The 23,913-nt window shown below is 37.4% G+C and overlaps 1 protein-coding gene across 1 annotated transcript in view; it reads left to right on the top strand.

Annotated features, from left to right (window-relative positions):
• The window catches only part of Stim2 (stromal interaction molecule 2), a 145,591-nt gene that overhangs the window by 101,820 nt on the left and 19,858 nt on the right, over positions 1 to 23,913 (top strand). Inside the window, exons 4-5 of the mRNA XM_085691892.2 lie at positions 21,500 to 21,611; positions 22,588 to 22,703. Of these exons, the coding sequence (XP_085548018.1) occupies positions 21,500 to 21,611; positions 22,588 to 22,703 (228 nt within the window). The remainder of the gene's footprint in view (positions 1 to 21,499; positions 21,612 to 22,587; positions 22,704 to 23,913) is intronic.

Raw genomic sequence — 23,913 nt, 5'->3', positions numbered from 1 at the left:
ACCAGGCTGGCCTCGAACTCATAGAGATCCACCTACCTCTGCCTCCTGAGTGCTGGGATTAAGTAAACGGGTTTCTTAGTGTAGCCCTGACTGTCCTGGAACTAGCTCTGTTGACCGGACTGGCTTTGAACTCACAGAGATCTGCCTGCCTCTGCCTTTCAAGTGCTGGGATTAAAGGTGTGTGTCACCATGCCTGACTGGGACTGTGAATATAGTTCTGATGTTCAGGTATGTGTTATTGACAGAAATTTGCTATATTAAATTCTACTTTATATGGAATAAATACCATTACTTTTAAATAAGATAATAAAAAACAATAGTGTTCTCTCCAAAGATACTTAAGAAAACATTTTCTTTCCGAGGAGGTATTACACTTGAGTCCTCTCCCAATTCAGCTATTAGTATCTTTAAAATCAACTATAATAAACATAATATAAATTGGAAATGTAGTGAAAAATTTGAGATTAGCCAAGTTTTTCAATTTATAGGTGATCTCATTGTCTCATTTCTGAAAATTTTTACATTTCTATTATTTCAAAATGCATATTGCATTTATAAAGACATAGTTTTAGGAGAAATGCTATATAAAATGTGGTAAGTTACATAGTACACACATACACACTTATGTTGTCTACCATTTTCATTTAGTTCCATGTTATAAAGATCAAGTTTTACTGGCCAAAAGACCCTTGAGTAAGCATTTCTTTCTCTCTGCTGCATCATGACTAATACAATATTAAAACTAATGAACCATTAGATTTCAAGTCTTTTCTTCAGTTAGATATCCACTGCAATTGTCAGTATGCAATTAAGAATCTGGGTTAGTTTGACAAAATGAAGAATTGTCAATACCTCTTGAAAGAAGCTCGGTTTTTACTTCCACCATCAACTCTTTTTTTGTTATTATGCAGTTAGTTAAATGTTATCTTAATTGCTTGTAAGTCCTCAACATAATAGACACTTATCACTTAACAGAAATGTGTAGTAGTTGAAAGTCAGGAATTGAGGAAGTGTACCTCTGTTTATGCCAGCACACAAAGACTCAGGCTGGAGGATCACAAATTCAAGGTATGTGTGAGCCACAGAATAAGTTCAGTTTACCAATACCCGATCTCAAAATGAAAAGTACAAAGAAGCTAGATATATCAGTGGCAAAGCATCTGGCCTCATGAGGAATGCCCTCAGTAATCCCTAGAACCATTTGTGTGTGTGTGTGTGTGTGTGTGTGTGTGTGTGTGTGTGTGTGTGTGTGTGTGTGTAGTGTGGGGGTTGAGGGTGACATAGGAATTGGCAGTTCATTGAAAGAAAGGGAAGGAGAGACAGCCTTAGGGAATACTGGCAGGAATGCAAGGTCTGACTAATGAAATGAGTGGTGGCCTAAGAGGGACACAAGGCAAATCAAAAAGAGAAGGTGGGCTGGAAACATGGCTTAGCCCATGAAGGATATGGCTTACAACCAAAAGTACAGAATGATGGTGCCATCTATGTTTAGAGAGGGGAATGTTTTTAGGAAGTAGCTTGTAGACGTTGGCAGGATAGTCTACCATGTTGCAAAGTTCTTGTTAAGAGTCCCAGTGAAAAATCTGCCCCTTTGTTCATAATAATAAGCATGATGTTATTCCAGTATGGATTTTGTGTTTATCATGTAAGCCTTGTGACTAATTATGTTTTTTGTTTACTTGTATGTAGTTATCATTAAGGAGCTCATGTGTATTTTCACATGTTCTTAACTCAGCTTCCTTTTGATTTCCTGGCTCAGTGATAACATACATCTTTTATTTTCTTTATAGTGCATGAATCTTTGTGAAAAATTTCTTTTCTCCTTCTGCACAACTCTCTCCCTATAGATAGAAAAAGACCAAAAAAGTGGTTAGTATTTTAGTTGGATGTAAAGAAATACTGTGTAAAAAAATCCAAACCAAAATCGTAAATTTGGCAAGGAGCAAATCATTAACTTTGAAGAAATTGATTTAGGCATTGGTATGGTAAGTGGAACCACATATGTATGCATGCAAACCTACAAAAGAAGATTCAAATGTAATAATTGATACATGAATGGATAAAGCATGAAATGTAATTCAGTGAATTATTTATTCAAGCTTTAAAGGAAGAAAATTCTGACAATATGTCCAATATGGATGATTCTTGATGATACAATTCTAAGTGAAATAAATATGCCCAACAATGCAAATAAATATTATATAATTTTGAAGATGTGAAATACTTAGAGTAGTCAAAAATCACAATGATAGAATTGGTAGAAGTAAGAGTAGGGAATTACTACATAATTGATACATACTAATTTCAGTTTCATAGGATGAAAGGTTTTTAAAATTAGATTTTGGTGATAGCAGCACAATAAAATGGACTTAACTCTGCTTGACCATATTTGTAAAAAGGGTAAGATAGTAAATTCTATGTTATGTATTTTATCATAAGAAAAAAACCATCAAAGAGAGTGAGATAAGTAGGAATGGTGATTAACACCTTATTTAAGAGATAGTCACTGGGCTTTGGTGGTGCTTGCCTTTAATCCCAGCACATGGGAGGCATAGGCAGGCAGATCTCTGTGAGTTCGAGGCCAGCCTGGTCTACAGAGTGAGTTTCAGGACAGCTCCAAAGCTACAGAGAGAAATCCCTGTCTTGAAAAACAGAGAAACAAAACAAGAAAAAAAGGAGAGAGAGAGTAGAAGTAGTTGATATGAATGGAAATTGAATGGTAGCTGCAAGTGGGCAGTATGATTAAGCAAAGGTTTATTTTTCCCCCTTGAGAACAAGTAGATATGATTGTACTTAAAACAGGGAAACACTTGACAGAAGCACAAAAAAAATTCATCACAGCTAGTACTTTTTGAATAGCCATGTATGAGAGGTGGTCTTCCTCTATCTTCACATTTAACAACAACATCATTTTTCCTCTAGGAATAATTGTATTCTGAATTTGAGCTGGTCGGTGGTGGTATATGCCTTTCATTCTAACACTCGGAGGCAGGTGTGAGTGAGTTCAAATCCAGCCTGGTTTACAGATTGAGTTCTAGGACACCCAGAACTGTATAAACCCTGTCTCAAAAAAATAAAAAGAAAATGAGTTTGATAAAAATGAATTTAAAATGTGTGGTGGTGGTGCACGCCTTTAATTCCAGTACTCAAGAGGAAGAGGAAGACAGATCTCTGTGAGTCTGAGGCCACCTGATCTACAAAATGAGTAGGATTGTTAGATAGAGAAACCCTGCTTTGAAAAATCAAAAAGAAATAAAAGTGACTTCAGGCCTGCTCACCATTTTCAAATCTTTCTTCGAATTCATTGCTCATTGGAGATTAGAACAACAATCCTCGTTAAACAATGACCTTAACTTTTTGGAAGACATTGGAGATAGTAGGAGAAAGGAGGTGCAGAAGAATGACCTTAACTTTTTGGAAGACATTGGAGATAGTAGGAGAAAGGAGGTGCAGAAGAGAAAGGTCCAAGAAATTCTTTACTCTATAAATTGCCTTATGCATTTGTTTAGTTTCTCAATTATATATTGTAAGCTTATAAAATGCTAACATCAATCTTTTACATGTTTTAACCAATACCAAATATTTTGTGGCAGAATTTAATGATAGTGCTACTCTAGCTCTCCCACAGTGAATAATAGCAGGTTTCTGTATATTGTACTACTGTATTCCACTGATCTAGAGCCTGTGGCCTTAGCAAAGGTAAGCACATTCCACATTGGAGTATGAGATAGTTGAAGATTTGTTTGCTTTGGTAGTTTCTGAATTCCTATGGTCTGATTTTAAGAGGCATGCTTAATTGCATGGATTTGACTATGACATTAGACTGAATTCTCTTTTTGAAGTGTAATTGAAAACTTTGAAAGAGAGTAAGTTAAGTTAGTCTATTTTAAGGCTGGGTCTAGATTCTTTGAATAATTTTTAGAAATGCCCCCCCCCAAGTAATCTCTCTAGCTTCTAAGAAAACTTGTATCATGTTTAACACTGGAGGCTGATTTCATTACAGAACTAAATGTTAATTCCTGTGCATAACTGATTCATAACTATTCAGGCATCTATCCTGGCCTGACTTTGGGGTGTACACCTTTAGCTGTAGCCACTAAGAGCACCTCCTGTGCACATTCCCTTTTAAAAGGGCCCTGCCTACCTCCCATTAATCTCTCTTTCTCTGTCTCCATCTGTCTGTGTTTCTGTCTATTTCTCTTCCTCTCCTCTCCTCCCCTCCTCTTTCCTCTTCTGCTACTTTTATCCCCAGAGACCACTCTCCCCTCTTCTCTCCTTCCTTTTCCCATTCACTTTCCCCCAAAGTTTCATGGCGTCTTTCTCTTGCACAACACTTTTTCTAAATTACAACACTTCATTGACTGGTTTGAAATTGCAGTATAGTATATTTTCCTTCTTTTCTCTTTTTGCTGTAGAACTTTAAAATCTGAACACTTTATTTTAGTAAGTTTGCTTCTTCTGTTCTTCTTCCTCCCTCTTCTTCCCTCTCCCTCTTCTTCCCTTTATTTTTCTCATTTTCCTTATTTTTTCTGTTTTCACACAGAGACTTAAAGTAATGAGTACTTTTTGGTAAAGAAACTTGATCATTAACAGTTTTCCTTCATTGCAAGGGTCAAAAGTGAGATTCACTTCCTTCCTTCATTCAGTCAGTTACCAATAATTATTTAGTTATTTCTGTGAGGCATGCTATTTATTCTAGACATTGAGAATAGATATTCAATAAAGTAGATATCCTGTCCTCATGAAATCAATCATTTCAGGGAGAGAATGAACACATTTGAATATCCATGTGCGTATAGATAGATTTAAAATCATACAACTGCTGGTACAGTTATGTGATAAAACTACGACAGGGAACAAAATAGCCAGTGATCAGGGCAAGAGCTGTTTAAACAATATAACTATTATTTATTAAATAATATAGGCTCTGTGCGGGTGTGGGTGTGTGGACTGCCTATGCACATAAAAGCTTGAGATTGATTGTGGAAATCTTTCTCACTTGTTCTTCCACTTTATTCTTTGAGGCATGATCTCTGAATCAGAGGTGAAGCTAGCTGATGTCTCTAGTCTTACTAGCCAGCTTGCTCTGGGGATTCCCCATCTTGGCCTTCTGAGGCTGAAATTACAGGCAGGTAGCTGCACTTCCCCCGACATTTCCTTGGGTTCTGGGATTCTCTTGCTTTCAAAGCAAGTGCTTTAGTGCAAAGCCATCTTTCCAGTCCTGTCTAGAAGTTTGGACAAAGTATTTTTGTCATTCTTTTGGAAAGATTATTATAGTTGCTGTGTGGATATGGAGTCAAAAGCAAAACATGAGAACTTCTGTTGAGGCTCTTAAGCAGAGGTGATGATCTGGTGAGGACAAGGTGTCAGGGAGGTCAGTTGTTTTCAACTATAAAAGAATGACTGGCAAGATTTACTGTGGAATTGGATTCTGGATAATTGATGCAGAATGAGAATGAGAATAAAGGTTTTGTGTTTCTGTGGTGGTACAATTTGGGAGGATTTGAATGATTAGGAAAAAGTCCTGGGCGGAGGTTAATAATGAAAAGTAAAAATACTGATTGAGTGGTTTTTAATTATGCAGTGAGGTAGAGGACCTTAGGGCTATGGGGTCAAGTAACAGTAAGATTTGAGAGAGAACACTGAAAAGTGTCTAAAGAGAAAGAAAGCCACAGAATGTGAGGGAAACCTCTGGAAGAACATGCTTTAAGAATGGGTACGGAATCCAGAGAGGAGTTCAAGTCACAGGACAGCAGGCTTCATAAAGTTGGACTGACGTAGAGGCCATTAGTGTTCTTTATAGACACAGGTTTCATGCTGGTGACCAGGTAAACGTGAATGAGGTGGATTAAACAGGAAGCAAAGACAGTCAATACTATTGACTTCCTGAGGGAGGCATAGAGAATGAGGCTCTGATAGCAGAAGGTAGACACAAGATGAAGAAAGTTATTTTGTGGGCTTGAAATGACCTAGCTGGATGTGTCCCAACACCTGTAACTCCAGCTCCAAGGAATCCAGCCCCCCTTCTAGTCTCTGCAGTTCACATTCACATGCTCAGTCATACATTCCCGTGAAGAAAAAGCTTTTTAAAAAGTTACTGTATTTTAAAGGATATGAAATTTCCAGTGTTTTCATGTATTAATAGGATGATCCAGTTCAGCAGTAATTGATATGGAGAAAGACTGAACTAATCAAAATTGAAAAATGACCCTTACAGTGTTGGAAAGTGCAGGTATATAATTAGACTTCTCAGGTTGGTCTCCCCCCCCCCCCCCACCAAGGTTTCTCTATGTAGCCCTGGCTGTTCTAGAACTCACTCTGTAGGCCAGGCTGACCTGAAACTCAGACATCCGCCTGCCTCTGCCTCCTGAGTGTTGGGATTAGAGTCGTCGTTTCACTGTCTGATCAGTCAGGATTTGATTTCCTGTTTTCTAGAGTGTAGTTCTTGGCCTCTGTAGGCTTGCTTTTTCAAGGATGATGACCAAAGGGAAGAAGGCATCTTCCTTGCCTGTGCTAGTTAGAAAATGCCAGGAAGTCAAATCCAAACCTGTCATCGTTAGATCCATGGTGGGTCTTATGGTTACTTCTTCCCTCTTTCATTCCCTCAGCTGATCAGAAGGCAGAAAATGGAGTACCTAGCAACGCCCAGACCCTGCAGCCCAGATACAAGAGCAGCTAGACTGAGAAGAGCAGACAAGGACAGCCTTAGGGGCTTCTTGAGGGTGACTGCAGGGTGGGATTAGGCACCGTGGATCATATTATATAATAATAAACAAACAAGTAAATAATGTAATATTTTATTAAATCTCATTTTTATCAAAATGGGCTAATGCAGTTCTGTAAATCGAAAAACAAAAAAACCCTACCTACCTATTAAACACAGTTTTCCTAAGTATTGTCTGGTACTTTATACTGTAACAGGTCAAAACTGACTGAGTTTGCCTAAGTTCACTGGGCACATTTAAATAATGAAAAACTTTCTTTTGAGAGAGAAGAGGTTTTACTGCGAGATAGTTGGGCTTGCCTTGTCATAGCTTCCTGCATCAGATTTACAGGCATGTGCCACTTCCCTCAGTATCACTGCAGAAGGGAAAATGTACTGTGGAGATCGCATACAACTTAGGGACACTGTGTACACTGATTTAGTTTGGGTCGGAAGGATAGATTTTTTTTTATAACACCTAAACATTCATAGAATACCAGTTGTTATTCAATCATTACCAAGATGACAAGACTGTTAGGATTTTTATAGTGTCATGTCTTCGTTTGTATGAGAATTGGATCTGGGTCACTGTTGAATTTTCCCAACGAGACTCCTTCAGAATGGACATTGGACACTAGTCACTGAATACACCTGAAATTTACAAAGCCATCAAAGGGTTGTCTAAAATGAAATGAACTGAATGAAATTTATGCCTTGGCAATGCTGAAGCATGCATGGGCAGACCATATATGTTCTGCTGAACTTGTCCATAATGGGTTTCATGGTCTAAGCTGATGAGCATGACTGACCAGGTCTCTTCCTCAAGAGGGCACCAGATCTCATTACAGAGGGTTGTGAGTCACCATGTGGGGGAATTGAACTCAGGACCTTTGGAAGGGCAGGCAGTACTCTTAACCGCTGAGCCATCTAGTATTCATAAAATATGCAAAGGTAACATCTTGATGCTATCACATCAATGAGAAGCAATACTTTTGTCTCATGCTATTATCAAATAATAGTTCACATAGTTTTTATTGGCTTTCTTCACTTGGTATAGTCTAATAAAAGATCTGGTTAATTTTTCAAAAACCAGTTCAACACCATTGTAAAAAGTCACTTTTTTTATATTAATAGGAAGCAAGGATGAGCATTCTCTGAAAAATGGTATTATGCAGTATTTACACTAGTAGTTTTTGTTCAGGCTGAATGCATAAAACATAGGCCTTTGTCTAGAATATAAAAATTTATTTTACAAGTAAATCCGTTAGGTAGGACTTACAGGTAGATTTTAGTTTGCAAGAAGTAATTACTAGATAATAAAGTGTTTTACTTGCATGACCTATTGAATACAGGAAGGACTAGTTTATAATTAAATAGGACTTTGAATTGTATTTCATTAGGTCATATTAATTCATCTCCAACACTTTCAACAATGAGAGCAGATTGCTTTCTTCTCCATTGGCACAGCTAGAGGCCTGCAAAAAAAGAGAAAACAAAATTTCTAGAACTAGTCACAAGAAGACTAAGAAATACAGTGTAGATTTGGGAATCCATAAGCAACCAATTAGAACAGTGAAAATAATATGAAATAGGCAGAAAGATTGTTTTCAGTTCTAACGCATAAAGTTGAAAGTAAATATGAGATGTTTTAGTAATTTTAACCACATGTAATCACTATGTTCCTAAAAAGACTTTTTAAATTACAGATAATTTCTCACTGCAAAGTCATGAATCAGCCTTTCTTTAAACTGCAGTTAAAACTCTCAGCTGATTTTATAATAATTATTGTTTTTATATAAATACCATAAACCTATAGTATAAGATTTCCAGTATTATGTATTTTCATCTTACATCTTCTCAACTTATTCCTAAATGAATGCTAATATAGACTTACTATAGGTTTTGAGACCTTTCACCTTTTCATTACTAATTATAGATGCTCCCCCTTTCCTAAAGAGACAAGATCAATATCCCAAAATGAGGAGAGCCTTGGCTTTGCTTCCTGTATTCAAGATCTGCATATAATGCTCTCTTGATCTGTGATTTAGAGTAATTAAATTAACTGGGTTCCCATTGTTCCCATTTGTAAAACACGGCTAGTGGCAATCGCTCACCTAGACAGCTGAACTGAGGGCCAGTGAGAACATTATTTGGGTGCTAATCGGAGCCCTGTGTTTGTTATTCTCATTGTCAGTGTTAAAATGCTGACTGGGCATGGTGGCATATGCCTTAATCCCAGGACTTCAGAAGCTAGAGCAGACAGATCTCTATGCATTAGAGGCCAGCTTGTTCTACATAGGGAGTTCCAGAACAGCTAAACAAATAAAAACAAAAACCGGTTAGCATACTGACTTCAAGAAAATCACTAACTACACAATTAATAGACTTTTTAAAATCTACATAAGAAAATTTTTGTTTTGAAATTTTGTTTCATAATTGAAATAAATCAAACTTAGAGAAATTGCCAGGACCAGAAAAAAAATTCCTTTTACTGTTTGTCCAGATAACCCCATTGCCCATTCCAGTTTTGACATTTGTCCTAATAATGACTTAGATAGCTGAAAAGTATAGGATTATGCATGATACCCAGTGTGTTCCTAATTTAGGAACAAAACTGCTACAAAATGATTTTTTCATTGCTTCTTTTTTTGTGGTATATGTGTCAGTTTTTTTAAAATTTCAGTGGTTTTTCTTTGGTTACTTACTGAAGAGAGTGTCTGCTGCATTTCTGTAAGTGGACTTTCATCTCTCTTTTATGACATTTTTATTTTTGTTTGACACAGGGTTTCATGTAATCCATGCCTGCATCAAACTGGCTGTGTAGTTCAGGTGTGTAGAGTCACACTCAGTTTTATACAGTGCTGGGCGTTGAACTCAGTTCAGAGTTGAACTGCCTATGAACTCTGCCCACTGAGCTGTGCCTCCAGCCCCTGTTATGATACTTTTTCTGAGGCTGTCACTTGAAAACTGTGTAAAAAAGATCATATTCCTCATATCATTTTCTCCCACTTGTTTTAGTGTCCTTTAGATTTTTTCTTGGATTAACTGTTATATTGATAATTGCCAGATGGCAGCTTTTCAGATTCCATCATTCTTCTGTTTATGAGTTGGCATCCTACCGCAAGAGATTTAAGTAGAGTTCATTATTAACCTCTGGTCCTGTGAGGATGCTGGTTGATAATAGACATGTCTTGGAAGTAGCACCTGGGAAAGATCAACCACAGCGTCTCACTGGCTCTTAGGAGACTCATGTCTGCATGTATTCGCTCATACTGCCATTGATGCCAACTTTTCTCTTTTATTCTGTGGGTTTTCATTTTGCAAATCTTGTTTTGATTCTCAAATGCCCAGTGCTGGCAAGTGGTCTTCTATGCTGTCTTTAGTAAACCTTAAATGATCCGCTCTGTTCTTGATCCCTTCCTTTTTGACCTGAGAAGGTATTTCAGATGCATCATGTTAATTCTCAGTGCCAGTCTCGGAAACACTGATTATTAGATGTGGTATTTAGAAATCAAGATTCTAGCAAAAATGTTCCTCCTAAGATATTATTAGATTTCTCAGTGGTCAATCTAAACATTACAACTTATATATATTTCATAATTAAAAACTACTACTGTACTGGCTTTTTGGAGCCCATTCTCTTTGGAGAGATTCCTTGCTCAGCCTAGATACAGTGGGGAGGACCTTAGTGTTGCCTCAAAGCAATGTGGTAGATTTTGTTGACTTTTCATGGGAAGTCTTATTCTCTCTGAGAAGTGGTTGGGAGGAGGATAGAAGGGGCGAAGGTGGAGGATTCGCGAGGAGGGGAAGGAGTGGAACTGGGATTTGTATGTAAAATAAGAAAAATAGTTTAAAAAAATAAAAAACCTTGTGCTCAATGTAATAATTTATACCTCTAATTTCAGTCCAATTTCACTGTTTGTGTTTCCCTTCATTGACAGTAAAGTGGATAGACTGTTATCCCTAGCATGTTTACTTACTCCTTCCCCCTGTTTACAGTCCTTTTGCTGACCCCATCAGACTGCTGCTGCCTCACTCCAGACCCTGCCTTGTATAGGCTGCTGCCATAATAGGGCTGTTACCGCATTGCAAAGGTGCTGGGCAGCAGTAGCTTTCTTTTCATCTATATGCAGAACTTGGCTACTTCTGAGCAATAGAAAGATTATTGAGATCTGGAGAAAAGTTGGAGGAAGCCTTAGAGGGCACTGTTCATGTCTTTGGGTAAGTGAGTCTGTCAGTGTGGTTTTACGTTTACTGGAGCACTTTATTCCTAGTTTGCACGTCTTATGTAACTAGCTCTTGAGCTGCTGACAAACAAAGGTCCTCTGTAAATGAGCCTATTTAGTAATTTAGTATTTTAACCATTGTGCCACTGCTGAGAATTGAGGGAATTTTTCCTAAAAGTTGTTTTTGCCACAATAACATTAAACCATGACTATATATTCTAAACAAAACCTAAAACATTCCATACCAAGTAAATATAGCTAATAATATTTATGAACCACTAGATTTTAAAATGCAAAATGTACTAGGAAAAGTCTTATGTGGTTGGAGATCAGACAAAATTTTGTGAGTAAAATTAGTGAGACTCTTTCTGCCATTGGAATTGGTGGGATTTTCAATTTTTAAGGAAAACAGGACTTTCAAGGTTTTGAATGTTTGATGGGATAGTGAGCAGTGGAAGCTCTGTTTCTTTCCGTTTAATTCACTGGCCTTTAAAAGAAGGATTTCTTAGAACTTTTTTCCTCTTCCTTTTTTTTTTTTGAGCGGGGGAGGTGTTTGACTCCCTCAAAAATGAGTGTAGTTTGTTATGTCATGTTCTGTGATAATCCTGATAATTCTTGGATTCCAGTATTTCATTTATCTAGCACCTGATATCAATTTCCATGTGCCTGGTAAATATTTGCTGTATGAAGAAATACTAAGTGGACTGTATACAGATTTTTTTTAAACATACTTAATTGATTTTGTTTTTCTTGTGCTTTATTATGTGGTGGCTGCAACTGGTGCCTGGGTCCTCAGAACAGAGACTCTGGTGCAGGTTTTCACAAGATAGTGAATTCTTGATAAGAAGACATGGTGAACACAGTCTCTTTCCAGAGGTTTGGGGTAGGGTGTCAGATAGCTTAGAGATGGCATCAAAGGTGGCTTTGGCAAAATTGTTCAAGGTGGCATTGTAGCACCTAGCTGATGTATGGCAGTCATCAGTACCGGCCATCAGCAGCAGCTTCCTGGGCACAATAGCAGAGATGATGCCAGTGCCAGGGATGAGATGCACTAGCACAGAGCCACAGCTGCCTATCATCTTCCATAGAAGAGTGCGGGGCTGACCTCTCCCCACAGGAATGATGGAAAGCTTGGCCAAGATGAAGGCCCTTTGGATGGCAGTGGCTACCTTATGGAAACTTTTAATGTCAAGACCAGCATGGCCATTGTAATATTCATGTCTTAGTTAGGGTTTCTATTGCTGTAAAGAGACACCATGACCATAGTAACTCTTATAAAGGAAAAACATTTAATTGGAGCTAGCTTACAGTTCAAGGTTTAGTTCATTATTATGGCAGGAAGCATGGAGGTATGCTGGCAGACATAGTGCTGGAGAGGTGGCTAAGAGTTCTGCATCTGCAGGCAGCAGGAAGAGAGAGTGACACTGGTTTGAGCATTTGAAATCTCAAAGCCCAACCCCAGTGTCATACTTCCTTCAACAAGGCCACACCTCCATTCAAGTCACCACACCCCAATAGTGACAAAAGCCTTGAACCTGGTCTTTTGGAGATACTCCGAGGGAAAAATCAATAGTCTCATAATTCATAATGGGCAGGGAGAACAGGTATGTCTCCTCCAGGAACTTGATCTTCATATCACCAGGTGGCACAGTTTGTTGATAGGGGATCTACTCATTGTCTTTGGCCCTTCCTCTAAGAGCTAAATCTGAGGAAGATTCGTTGGCCTCCTAAATCCTGGGCCCCCAGGTCCTCTGGACCCTCCTGCTACACCAGCATCACCTGCCATTTTCGCAAAGAAGCCATTTTTTTAAGACTTAAACAAAAAGAAGAGGAAAGAAAGTGACACAAAATGAAAGCAAGCATTTCTAAAGCTAGTACTTAAAAATATAATTTTTGCTTAATATATTTTTTTAGAAAATAGCATATTCATCACTCTATGACATAGCCACACTTTAAAAGAAATTTGTTGCTTTATCTAGAAATGCCACTAAGACAAATCAGTCAATATTAACTTCTTCCTGTTTGCCCTGTTTGTTTAATAGAATCATTTGTGTTATATTCATGTACCCACAACTCATTTATTAAGTACTTCACAGTTGTTGATATGTTGAGAATATCCAGGTAAAGGAAACAATGCCGATCTTGAAAGAGATTATTTCATTTGATATGAAATAGTATTTTTTAAAAAAGAAGCTGGGTGGTGGTGACACACACCTTTAATCCCAGCACTTGGGAGGCAGAGGCAGGAGGGTCTTTGTGAGTTCGAGGCCAGCCTGGTCTACAAGAGCTAGTTTCAAGACAGGCACCAAAGCTACAGAGAACCCCTGTCTCAAAATACCCCCCCCAAAAAGATAGAAAAACATATCTTGTCAGTGCCTGTGGAGGCCAGAAGAGGGCAGCAGACCTCCAGGAGCTGGAGTGACTGGCAGTTGTTAACTCATCCGATGTGGGTGGAGGGAACTGAACTCTGGTCCCCTGAAAGAGTAACAACTGTTCTTAAATGTAAGCCGTCTTGCCATTATCTCAGTTCATTTTTAAAAGAAGAAATCTGACTATAAAGGGTAAAATGCATAAACATTTAGCCACTCTGTTCCTGAGGTCATAAATTTGTTCTGTGACACACAAAGATGTTTAAAAAAACTGGATTAAACATATTTTTTCCTACAGTCATTGAGCATGTTGCTGTTGTTGAGTCATTTCTAGAGAAAATACTCAAGAATTTGCATATTCAGTGTTTTATTCCCTGTATTTGTGATTTAAAATATAAACCTAGTAATGTTCAGATAGTATATTTGAATAAATCATTTCTACATTTTGTTACAGGCTTAGGGACTCAGTATTTCTCTGAGTTCATTTGTTGTTATGTTTTTGTTACCTCTCACTGTCTTTGTAGGAGTAATCACTGATAATATACATAGTTTAAATAACTGTATTGGTTTATAGTAGAAAAAGGTTACAAAGCCCTGTCTAGCTGAAATTACTGTTTGGAAAAGGATATCCCTATAGTTTTTAAGTTTTGAATATCCAGAAATTTACTAATGTCATTTTATGTTTTTAAAAGTCCTACACAGTTCTTACATGATGCAAAGCAAATATATGGAAGTATTCACACAACTACTATTCTCTGAACCTCCCAGGTGCAGGGCATGACTCTATGTGCCCAAATATAGCATGATACAGGGATTTAATCTATGTCAGAGACATGTCCTATTGGTTGACATGCAGCTAGGAATTTACATTCTGGCTCTGTTCTAAAGATAAACCCTTCTCCGGGTAGCTGGCTGTCAAGAGTGTAACTCACAAGTGACTTCTGTACATAGTCCATGAAACCAACTGAGGAAAGATGCAGTAGGCCTGCAACTTTTCTACCCTTCATAAGAGGTTGCTTTCTCTCATGCTTATATCATGTTTAATTAAAATTTTATTATCAGAGCCCTGCCTTTTTACAGCTTAGGTTAATTGAAGCTTTCTGTGAGAAGTTACGTAAGGAGAACTCTTGAGGTTTGATAACATGAAAGTCTTCATTTGAAATTGAATTTAATTTTGATAACTTCTGTCTAAATACAGCCTTTTAGAATATTTTTGTAAATATGTTAATGTTTCAAACATTTTTCAAGCCATTATGTCTTTGGATTTTTATAGAAACGTCAAAACATTTTCTAATGGACAATGTAAGATATCACTTCTTTTGTGATTTCTCTTCCCTGGTGCTCTTACAAACCTTTTGGTATTTTATAAGGTTGTTTTCATAAAGTATTTGAAAATAATGTATTTAGCTTCCCAGTACTGTCATTGTCTGGAAGCAGCCTGGACCATAAATTATTTCTCTGGACCGACATGGAGGTATGGGAATAAAGACACAACTCACATGACTTTATCGGGAGGGAAATTCTCAGTTATCCCTCATAAAATCCTGAGTTCACATCCTGAAAATTCCTCTAGTTTATTCTCCAAACAGCCTTTATACCAAACCGTAAACTGAGGGGGAAATTCATTAGCATTCTGTTTCCTAGGTAACCAGGTGAATGGCCTTTAGTCATGTCCACATCTACTTATGCTTGCTGTCACATAGGCTGACACCTCTTTTCAGGCATCCTCCAAATTACAAAGAAGGAGCAAAACAACATCCTGACTCTTTGTTAGGGTAGCGACAGCCTGTCTGGAAGTGTACGTGAGCACTGGGTAGTAAGTGTGGCCTGAGAGCCTGACTATCACGCCATGTGGAAATATGGGCCTACACAGCACGGACCCCTTGTTCTATATAACGGCATCAGAAGTGGGTCTGTCCAAATAGCTCTCCTACCAGTTGTTTCTTAACACTAAGAGCACACATTAACTCTAAGGTCATGTATGGTACAGCAGCTAAGAGCTAGTAAAAGTTAAATGCAGAATTATGAACCTGTTCTGATCAAGTTCTAGCATAACCAGCCCTGAACAAGACTGTATTTTGAAATTTTCTCAGAATGAAGAAAGGTATGGAGAGGAGGAAGAACATGATGGTAATAGTTTGAGCTTTGAAGCCTACAGGAATTTTGGTTCTTATACACTACCTATTTGGAGTATTAATTTGGGAATTGTTTATAAACTCTCTGATCTACAGCTTCCTGATCTAAAAACCAAAAATTATAATATTACCTCTGGATATAATATGTATAATAGAATTTTAATATATATATTAAATTAATATAATATATATATACACACACATACTATAATATTATGTCTTAGTGTTGTTGAATTTCATGAATTAAGCCATGGGAGTCTTTTAGGTTAACATGTTGGCAATTACCATGCTTTATGGTTAGAGGATATTTTTATTAGTATTTTGGTGATTTTATGACCATCTTTAAGATTTAGAGAACTAGCATGAATGGAAATTTTAACTTAAATTTTATATTCAGTAAACTTTTTTAGGACTGTAATTTAATGTAAGTTTGGCTAAGAGTACTGACTGCGTTGGCTTTATAAGATTGTCTTTTATGGACGAAAGGAACAAGTGATTTGTATAGTTCATTCTTGTAGTTTTGATTTCACACCATACTGATTTATATATCAGGTGTACTTAAGCTGGGGAATGGACCCAAAGCACAAAACCCTCTTCTTATACTCCTTTCAACCAACAACTGTAAATTTGTACCCCCGTTATGTTCTAGGTGGGATTTTTCTAGAATTAAGGATTCTCTAGTGCTGCGTTCATCAGAGATGAGATACTCTGAGAGTAGTATTGTTTATTTTTATTACAACTCCTGGGTCACAAGTAGTAATTCAGACTAAACCTGATTCCCTTTAAAGGAAGAATGTTACACACTCATTAAATACTAAAATGGTAATTTTATGTAGGAATGTAATAGTATCTTGTGTAGTATGGAAGCTCAATATAGTATGACATGAGATGTTAGCAGGTAGTTGGCAAAATAAGACAGCTCGTATGCTGTGTCATTTTGTAGAAAAAGTAAATACCATAGAAATTCAGGAGGTAGCGATCTCTGCCAGCTAGAGCATTTCATCCAGTTCTAATCTAGTTGTGACCTGACTGTGTCCCTATGTATTGTTCATGTCTTTCTTAGAAGGCTGTTTCAGTTGGGGCAATGTGGCCGCTGTTGGTGAATGTATCTACCACTTCCTATCTCTTAATTCTCATATCTTGAACCTTGCACTTTTAGAAAGCGTTTTCTTTTAGGCCTGTTTAAGGGGACAGCAGCAACACAGTTGTTTTCTTTTTTAAAGCTGAGGAACTATAGAAATTGTGCGGTTAGCAAAAAAGAGTTGTTTTTAATCTTCATTTGTCTGCCCTTCCACATCTTATACTAGAGCTCCATCTTTCCTGAAGTTCTGGTTCTACTCAGCATCCTTTTTCCTACCACTCTTGCTCTTTAGAACCCTCATCAAGTGTGGTGGTACACACCTTTAATCCCAGTACTCAGGACGTGGATCTCTGTGAGTATGAGGCCGACGTGATCTACATAGCAAGTTCTGGAAGAGAAACACGGTGTCACCAAGGAAAAAAAGGAAGAAAAAGTTGTATAAAATGTATTCACTCTTTGAAATATTATTTTCATGTTGTTAGAGTGTTTCTTCCCACACACAGTCATATTTTCTATCATGAAAAATTCACATCACTATTGCCACCTCCAACTTCAGTAACCCCATGTGTAACTGACATCTCATGGAGAGCCAGAAGTCCACTGAGGCAACCACTTGTAGTATTACTTGTTGATAACATTTTGTACTTATATGCTATCATTACTAAATTTCTAAGAAAAAAATATCTTATGATGGTAGTACCAGGCTTTTTCTTTTCGGTCACCAACCAACTCCCATTATTAGTTTTGAATGCTCAGCCTAGCTTAGGCACATTTCTGGCTAGCTCTTTTAAATTAACCTGGTTCTCTTTATCTACCTTAGCCTTGGGCTTTACTACCTTTTTTCCATATATTGTACTTTCACTGCTTCTCTATTTCTGACAGACCTTTGCCTGGCTTCTTGCTCTGGGCATCCCCCTTATTCCTTATTCTCTCCTCCTTTTCTCATTCTTCTTCTTTTTTGAGCCTAGTTTTCTCCTTCTATTTATTCTGTCTGTCTGTAGTCCCACCTGCCCTTTCTCTGCCTAGCTATTGGCCGTTTAGCTCTTTATTTGCCCTTAGGCAGGCAAGGTAAAACAAATACAGCACATCTTTTCACAGTTAAACAAATGCAGCAGAAACAAAAGTAACTCAACTTTACAGTTATAGTCTACATCATAAACAAAATGTACCACTCCTTTGCATAATTGAATAATATTCTACAACAGTTATGAGCATGTTTCACACGTGTCAGTTGATAGACGTGTGTGACCATATGCTTGGTTGCTTGGCCAGGTGTCTTGTGACAGAATCTAGAGATAACAGCTACATTTCACTGTCACTATAGGGTACAAGTAAAAATGGATGAGTAGGTGTATATTAAAACAAAAATCCCTTAATCAAAGGAATGGCATTTTAATAAAAGAATAAGTTCTTGGGCTGACGAGTTGGCAAAGCAAGTAAAGGGAATTGCTGCCAAGTCTGACTTTTATTCCTGAAACCCACAAGTAGAAGGAGATAACTGACTCTTGAAAATTCTTTTTTACCTCCACATCTAAAACACACACATGCAATAAATAATGCAAACACTTTTTTTTTTAAGAGTAAGTTCCTGTTCTCTTAACACTCCTCATCCAGAGAGCAAGTTGGTTGAGAACAATCGCATGTGCGTTTATTTGGTCTCATGGTAGATGCGTGTATAGATGACGAAAGAACACAAAGGACGATAGCTATAATACTGGAGTGGGTGATAGGCAAAATGTCTGCAGGAAGGATTGCCTAATTTGAGTCATTATGAGGTAAGGACAAGGCAGGCAGACGGAAGAAAGGAAAGCTGTTCTGAGTTGAAGAGTGGCAGGGGATATACAGGGTCACACAGCACATTAAAAAAGGGTCATAGGTGATACTGCTGCATAGTGGTCAGCAGTTCTTGAAACAGCTTTGTCTGAAACCTATTGTGGCCATTTACTAATTTGTTATTGCTAATTAAGAGTTTTATTTACTTTGAGAAAAGCATAGACTCAGCATGGGAATAAAAGTGCTCACTGCTGAGTTGCTTCAGTGTCTTTGTGAAATATCATTCATAAATCTGGTATGTAGTAAATAGTTAATGTTAGCAGCAGTTTTTATTGGTGTCCTGGCTGCTTTTAGAATTTGATTTTCCCTGTCAGCATTCTGTAATGAAGTGTTCTCAGTTGACTATTTAATTTGTGGTGCTTCAGATAGCAGCCCTCTTTTGTTATAATGGAGTTGTGAAGACAGGATTTTAAAGCTAGCATAGATCAATTTGTTGCTGTACTTATTTAAAAAAATGAACCTGAGCTAAAGAGTCCATCTGTAAAGGTGCTGTGACTGACTGTCCAGTGCAGCCTGATAGGTCTCTTCCCATCCCAGAGCTCTCATTAGTGTTGGAACTAGTCGCGGAAATCACTGAAACATCAATCTATAGCATTTGCTACAATTTAGAGCAAAAATATTTTGTTAGCAGTTCCAAACTCTGAATAAATTGCTAAGTGCATTTTTAAAAATGTGCCTTTCACTGCTTGCCCTCTGGTGTAGGTACAGTTCAGCTGTGTAGCATGAAGAAGCTCAGTTACAGGTGGACAGAAGGGGCAGGGTAGCCTCAGATAGCTCTTTGACATTGAGGATTTCTTATGCAAACAAGCTTTTTTAGTTTCCTCATTGAAATATGGATAGATTTTATAGTCCTTATCCTTTAAGTCTGATCTACTTCATTTTAAGTAGCACCTTACAAATCATTGGTGGATGAATGCTTAGCATAGAGTGATCAGCGAGGAACCTACCTATCCTTTAGTGAAATAAACAGATATTGAAAGAATTCCTTTTCTTATAGATAATTGTAATTTATTAAATTCTGTGAAAAAAGAAGTCCATAATGATTTATGAAGAGGTGAAGTTTTAGCTAAGAAAGGTTCAACAAAATACAGGCAATGATAGGATAAAATGGATGAGAATGAGTTGCCCCGAAAACTGGAAAGACAGGCAGTCTTTGGAGCAGAGTAAGCTAATACAAGACCCAAGTCCTGGTCATGAGAAGAAATGAAAGGGTATTTGCAAAGCATCTTCAAGGAACCCAGAGAGCAAGTGGCAAAGTAAGTTTTCTCTCTTGAGTAATTTTGTCTTGTTTTAAAGATACATTCAAAAGAAAACTAGTTCTACAAACAAAGCTACTTTAGAATCAGCACAACTGTCTACTCAGGTAGAGTAGTAGTAGAATTGGACAGTTTCGTCCCCTCAGAGGATTTTCTTCTTCCTTTGAATCTGGCCTCCTTGGAAATTGGGGCAGTATTTGATGTGCTGGATCGCTTAGATCAGGGCTTTTACTATTGAAAAACTAAAAGTCAGAGAGAATCTTCTCTTGTTTTCCTGGCTTAGAGTTTGTGTGGGTGTGTGCAGTGCAGCTGTGCTGTGGGTTTCCTGGCAGGCAGATGGGGCAGTTCTCCATGCAGTCATCTCAGAAGGAAGAAGTCTTCGTGTAAAGGCCTACTCTGACTGGATTAGATTCCGCGGGAGGCATCCAGGCCTGAGCTCCTTGGCTGGTGGCCTCCTTTGTTTGGCTCCATGGATCCAGCAGCCTCAGTCCCATATACAGGCATTATGACAGAGCTCTATCACAATGAGAACATGAGAAACAGCTGTGTCTCAGCATAAAATCACCACTTAGCAATACAGTTTTAAAATAAAGATTTTATTGTTAAATATGATTTGTTCAAGTTTTTTTTCTTTAAAGAACACATTGAAAAAGGCAGACTGTGAAAACATTGCATGCAAATGTGAATTCAGAATTTTCTATAATTTATGAGAATGCTCTTTTCCTAGATCCGTTTGTGCACAGATGGATTCACCGCACTGTGCTCAGTGCTTCCTTGTTGCCTTTAGCCCCATTTGCCCTCTTGTGTGGTCTATAAACACTTTGTTTTCCCAAATCCTCAGATTAAATGCACATAATATGCAACTCGCCATTTCTCAAGCATACTCCCAGCCTTCCCTTGGATAAACTCATTAAAGCTCATTACACACTGCAAGCAGACAAAAGCCTCTGACTTGATTCTTAGGGCTTTTGTCTTCTTTATATCTTTGCTCTTAGTTGTTATTTTCAGTGAAGTGCAGAGTTTATGGTTAGTCCGTCTGTGTTCAAATCCAGTGTTTCCTAATGTGGTCTGACTTTCTGCCTATTTCTCAAAAAAACACGACACAACAAAACAAAACAACCCCCCCCAAAAAACAACAAAAAAAGCAAAACAAAACAAACAAAAAAACCCCCAGTAGGACTCTGTTAGCATTTCTCTCTGGTTGGGGTATTTTCTTTCAGATCTTCAGAATTTCTATGAGTTTTTATATTAGGTTTTAGTTGATATAATCAACTCAGAGGGCTTATTACCCCACCCTTTTCCTGTGTGTATACACATGAGATTTCTTCTTTCCCCATTTTCCTTAATGAGTAACATAATTTAAACTTTTCCTCCCTATCCTTTCTTTATTTCTAAGTTGTCCTACCTGAGTCCTTGCCCAAGGCTCTTAGCTCCACAATGGCAAAGGTTTCCCACATCTTGTTCACAACCATATGTCGTGATGCTTAGGCGGGACCTGACTTTCTGAGGGCATTTCATAGTATTATATACATTAATGGGCTAGGTGACGTGTCAGTCAAATCTATATCTGTTAAGTTATCTATACCCAGCAAAATGGATTATTTCATCCTTTAAAAACTCTGTGTTGATGCTTATTTTAGAACTAGTTTTACTGCTATTTGCCTTAATTGTTTTTATATGTTTCTTCTGTTTTAGAGTCTGTCTTTAGAAAAACAAGTATAGGTCTCATTATTTTCAGTTTACCATAGAGTGCTAGATATTATTTTAGTACTGTTTATTGAATTTCATTGAAAATTTAATATTCCGTCTTTACATTCCCTAAAGTTATATAGCTGTGTACAGCTTTTAATTTTGAGAACAATGTGCTTTAAAATATACCTCCTTTCTGTCTTCCAGTTCATAATTGGACAGTTGAGGATACCCTGCAGTGGTTGGTAGAATTTGTTGAACTCCCACAATACGAGAAGAATTTTAGGGATAATAATGTGAAAGGAACAACACTTCCCAGGTCAGTGGTACCCAGATTACTTTTCCTTGCATTGAGAAGTGTGTTTTAGCTGTTGCCAATTTTCAGTTCTGAACCTACAAGATAATTCTGGGGCTGATGGCATAAAAGAAATATTAATGTATCTGTTTTAAGTATTTTATCTATTTTCTTGTTATAGTTTTATTCTTTGTGCGTTCATATATAATATATATGTGTATTTGTGGCGTGAGTGTGGGTACATATAGATGGCACAACATGTGTGTAGAAGTTAGAGAATGACCTTGGATGGTCTTCTGTAACTTCCACCTTGCTTGAGACAGGGCCTCTTTGTTAACAGTGTTTGCACATATCAGGTTAGCTGGCTCCCAAGCTTCTGAGTATACATGATTTAAACTTTTCCTTCTCCACTTTCTTTATTTCTAAGTTCAAGTATCTCTTGCCTGTTCCTCCTAATTCATCGAAGAATTGCATATTACATGAATCCCTCCACCCCTCAACCTACCCAAGAAGGCTTCTTATCTTCCATTTAGGTTTTCAGCTTAAGAAGTTAAACACTAAGAGTATAGTGGGAGCTTTTTCAACTACTGCTGACTAAAAGCTCTTAAAGTAAGAACTATTTAACATATGCTAAAAATGTTTAATAAGTCCCATAACTATTTTATTTTTCTTTGTGAAAATGCCACCATTAGGTAATTATTATGAAATACTTTGTTTCATAAATTTCTCAGTTATAGTAAGTTATAATAGTAAGTAACTTTAGAAAACAGCAGCTTATCATTATAAGAACACAATTATCAGCCCTAGAAAGGCTTCCAGTAGCGAAGTTTTATGAAAGGGTTTCTGAAGTGTGGTGTGCGTCATACAAATGAACTCTTGATACAAATGAACTCTTAACAATGATCACCAACATGTGAAGTAGTAAATATTGTTGCTTGTGTATTGAGATTTGTATATTAGAAATACTTTGTTTATAACATGAACTTTTTTCTATGTACAGGATAGCAGTTCATGAAACTTCATTTATGATTTCCCAGTTGAAAATCAGCGACCGGAGTCACCGACAGAAACTTCAACTCAAAGCACTAGATGTGGTTTTGTTTGGGCCTTTGACACGTTAGTATCTCTTTCATTCACTGTGATCCAGTAGTGTAGTCTGCCCGTCCCTGTGTTGATGAAGAAAACAGAATGGAGAAGCGCAGATCAACAAGAAGAGCCCCTTGCTCATAGGATGAACTTTTCTGCTATAAAAATGTGAATTTTCAAAAGTAATTACTAATGAAAAATCTGTTAAACTGGCTAGGTGATAATTTAGATTTCTATATTAAAAATGTTGGGGTATTGTGACTGTTGATGTTAACTCAGCTGGATGTTCACCCTTAAGAATATGGCAGCTTCACTGTTCTGATAGCACCAGTAGTAAAGTCCTAAGAGTGTCACTAGCCACCAGAAAAAGAACTTTGAGGACATAGATCAGACGCAAAGATCCCTCAAAGCTTTAGAAGGAACACAAGTCTAGTAGGAACACCAGGGGGACACTGTTATTTGATTGATCTGAAAAGGAATGTGTAAGAAACTGTTATGTCATATTTTTATTTAAAAATTTTAAGTTGGACAGGAATATTTTTCCCCAGAAGGTAAGTTTAATATATTTATTTAATAAAATTTTTGAAAGTGTTTGGAGGAAGTGTTTGAACAGTATATATTTTAGAAGAATTCTATTTTATTGTTTCCGACTCCTAAAAGGGATAACAAAGTTAATACAGGGGGTATGGCATTTTAACAGAATACAGATTAGGAAACTAATGTTATTTCTCCCTGGCTCCTGGAGTGTACCTGTTAATACTGGTTGAGATGGGCTCTTATATTGAAGGCTGAAGGAAATGGTTCAGTGATCACCTGACTTTGATCATGATTCTGTTTTGGCTGGAGCTAAGTGAGCAGTTGGTAAAATAGCCAGAATTCCTCTGTGAGCTGGTGGGCATTACAAGAGAGGAAGTAGAGAGCCCTGCTAAAAATGCCTAGGATCCCTGAACTTTGCTCCTTGACTGAATCCACTATGTAATTGCTTTGTGTGAAATTTTGTCTTTTTCCCAGGAGCTGATTAGTAAAAACAGGAATTAAAGGTAGAGAATTTTGTCTACATAGAAACAGGCTGCTTTATAATCCAGAGAATATGGTATTATCAAATTGTTTTTAAAATATTGTTAAATGTGCATTTTAATAAGCAAACCAGCTAAGAAATTAATTATGTATTATCTTTTAAATATTTTTTTTTGTCCTGGAATTATCATTTGACTGAACAAGTACCATAGTGTAATGCCCA

The sequence above is a fragment of the Myodes glareolus genome, chromosome 8 (genome assembly GCF_982192425.1).
Source record: "Myodes glareolus chromosome 8, mMyoGla1.1, whole genome shotgun sequence".
Lineage (NCBI taxonomy): Eukaryota > Metazoa > Chordata > Mammalia > Rodentia > Cricetidae > Myodes > Myodes glareolus.
Note: the sequence above shows the minus strand (reverse complement) of the source record. Positions and strands in the feature narration are given on the sequence as shown.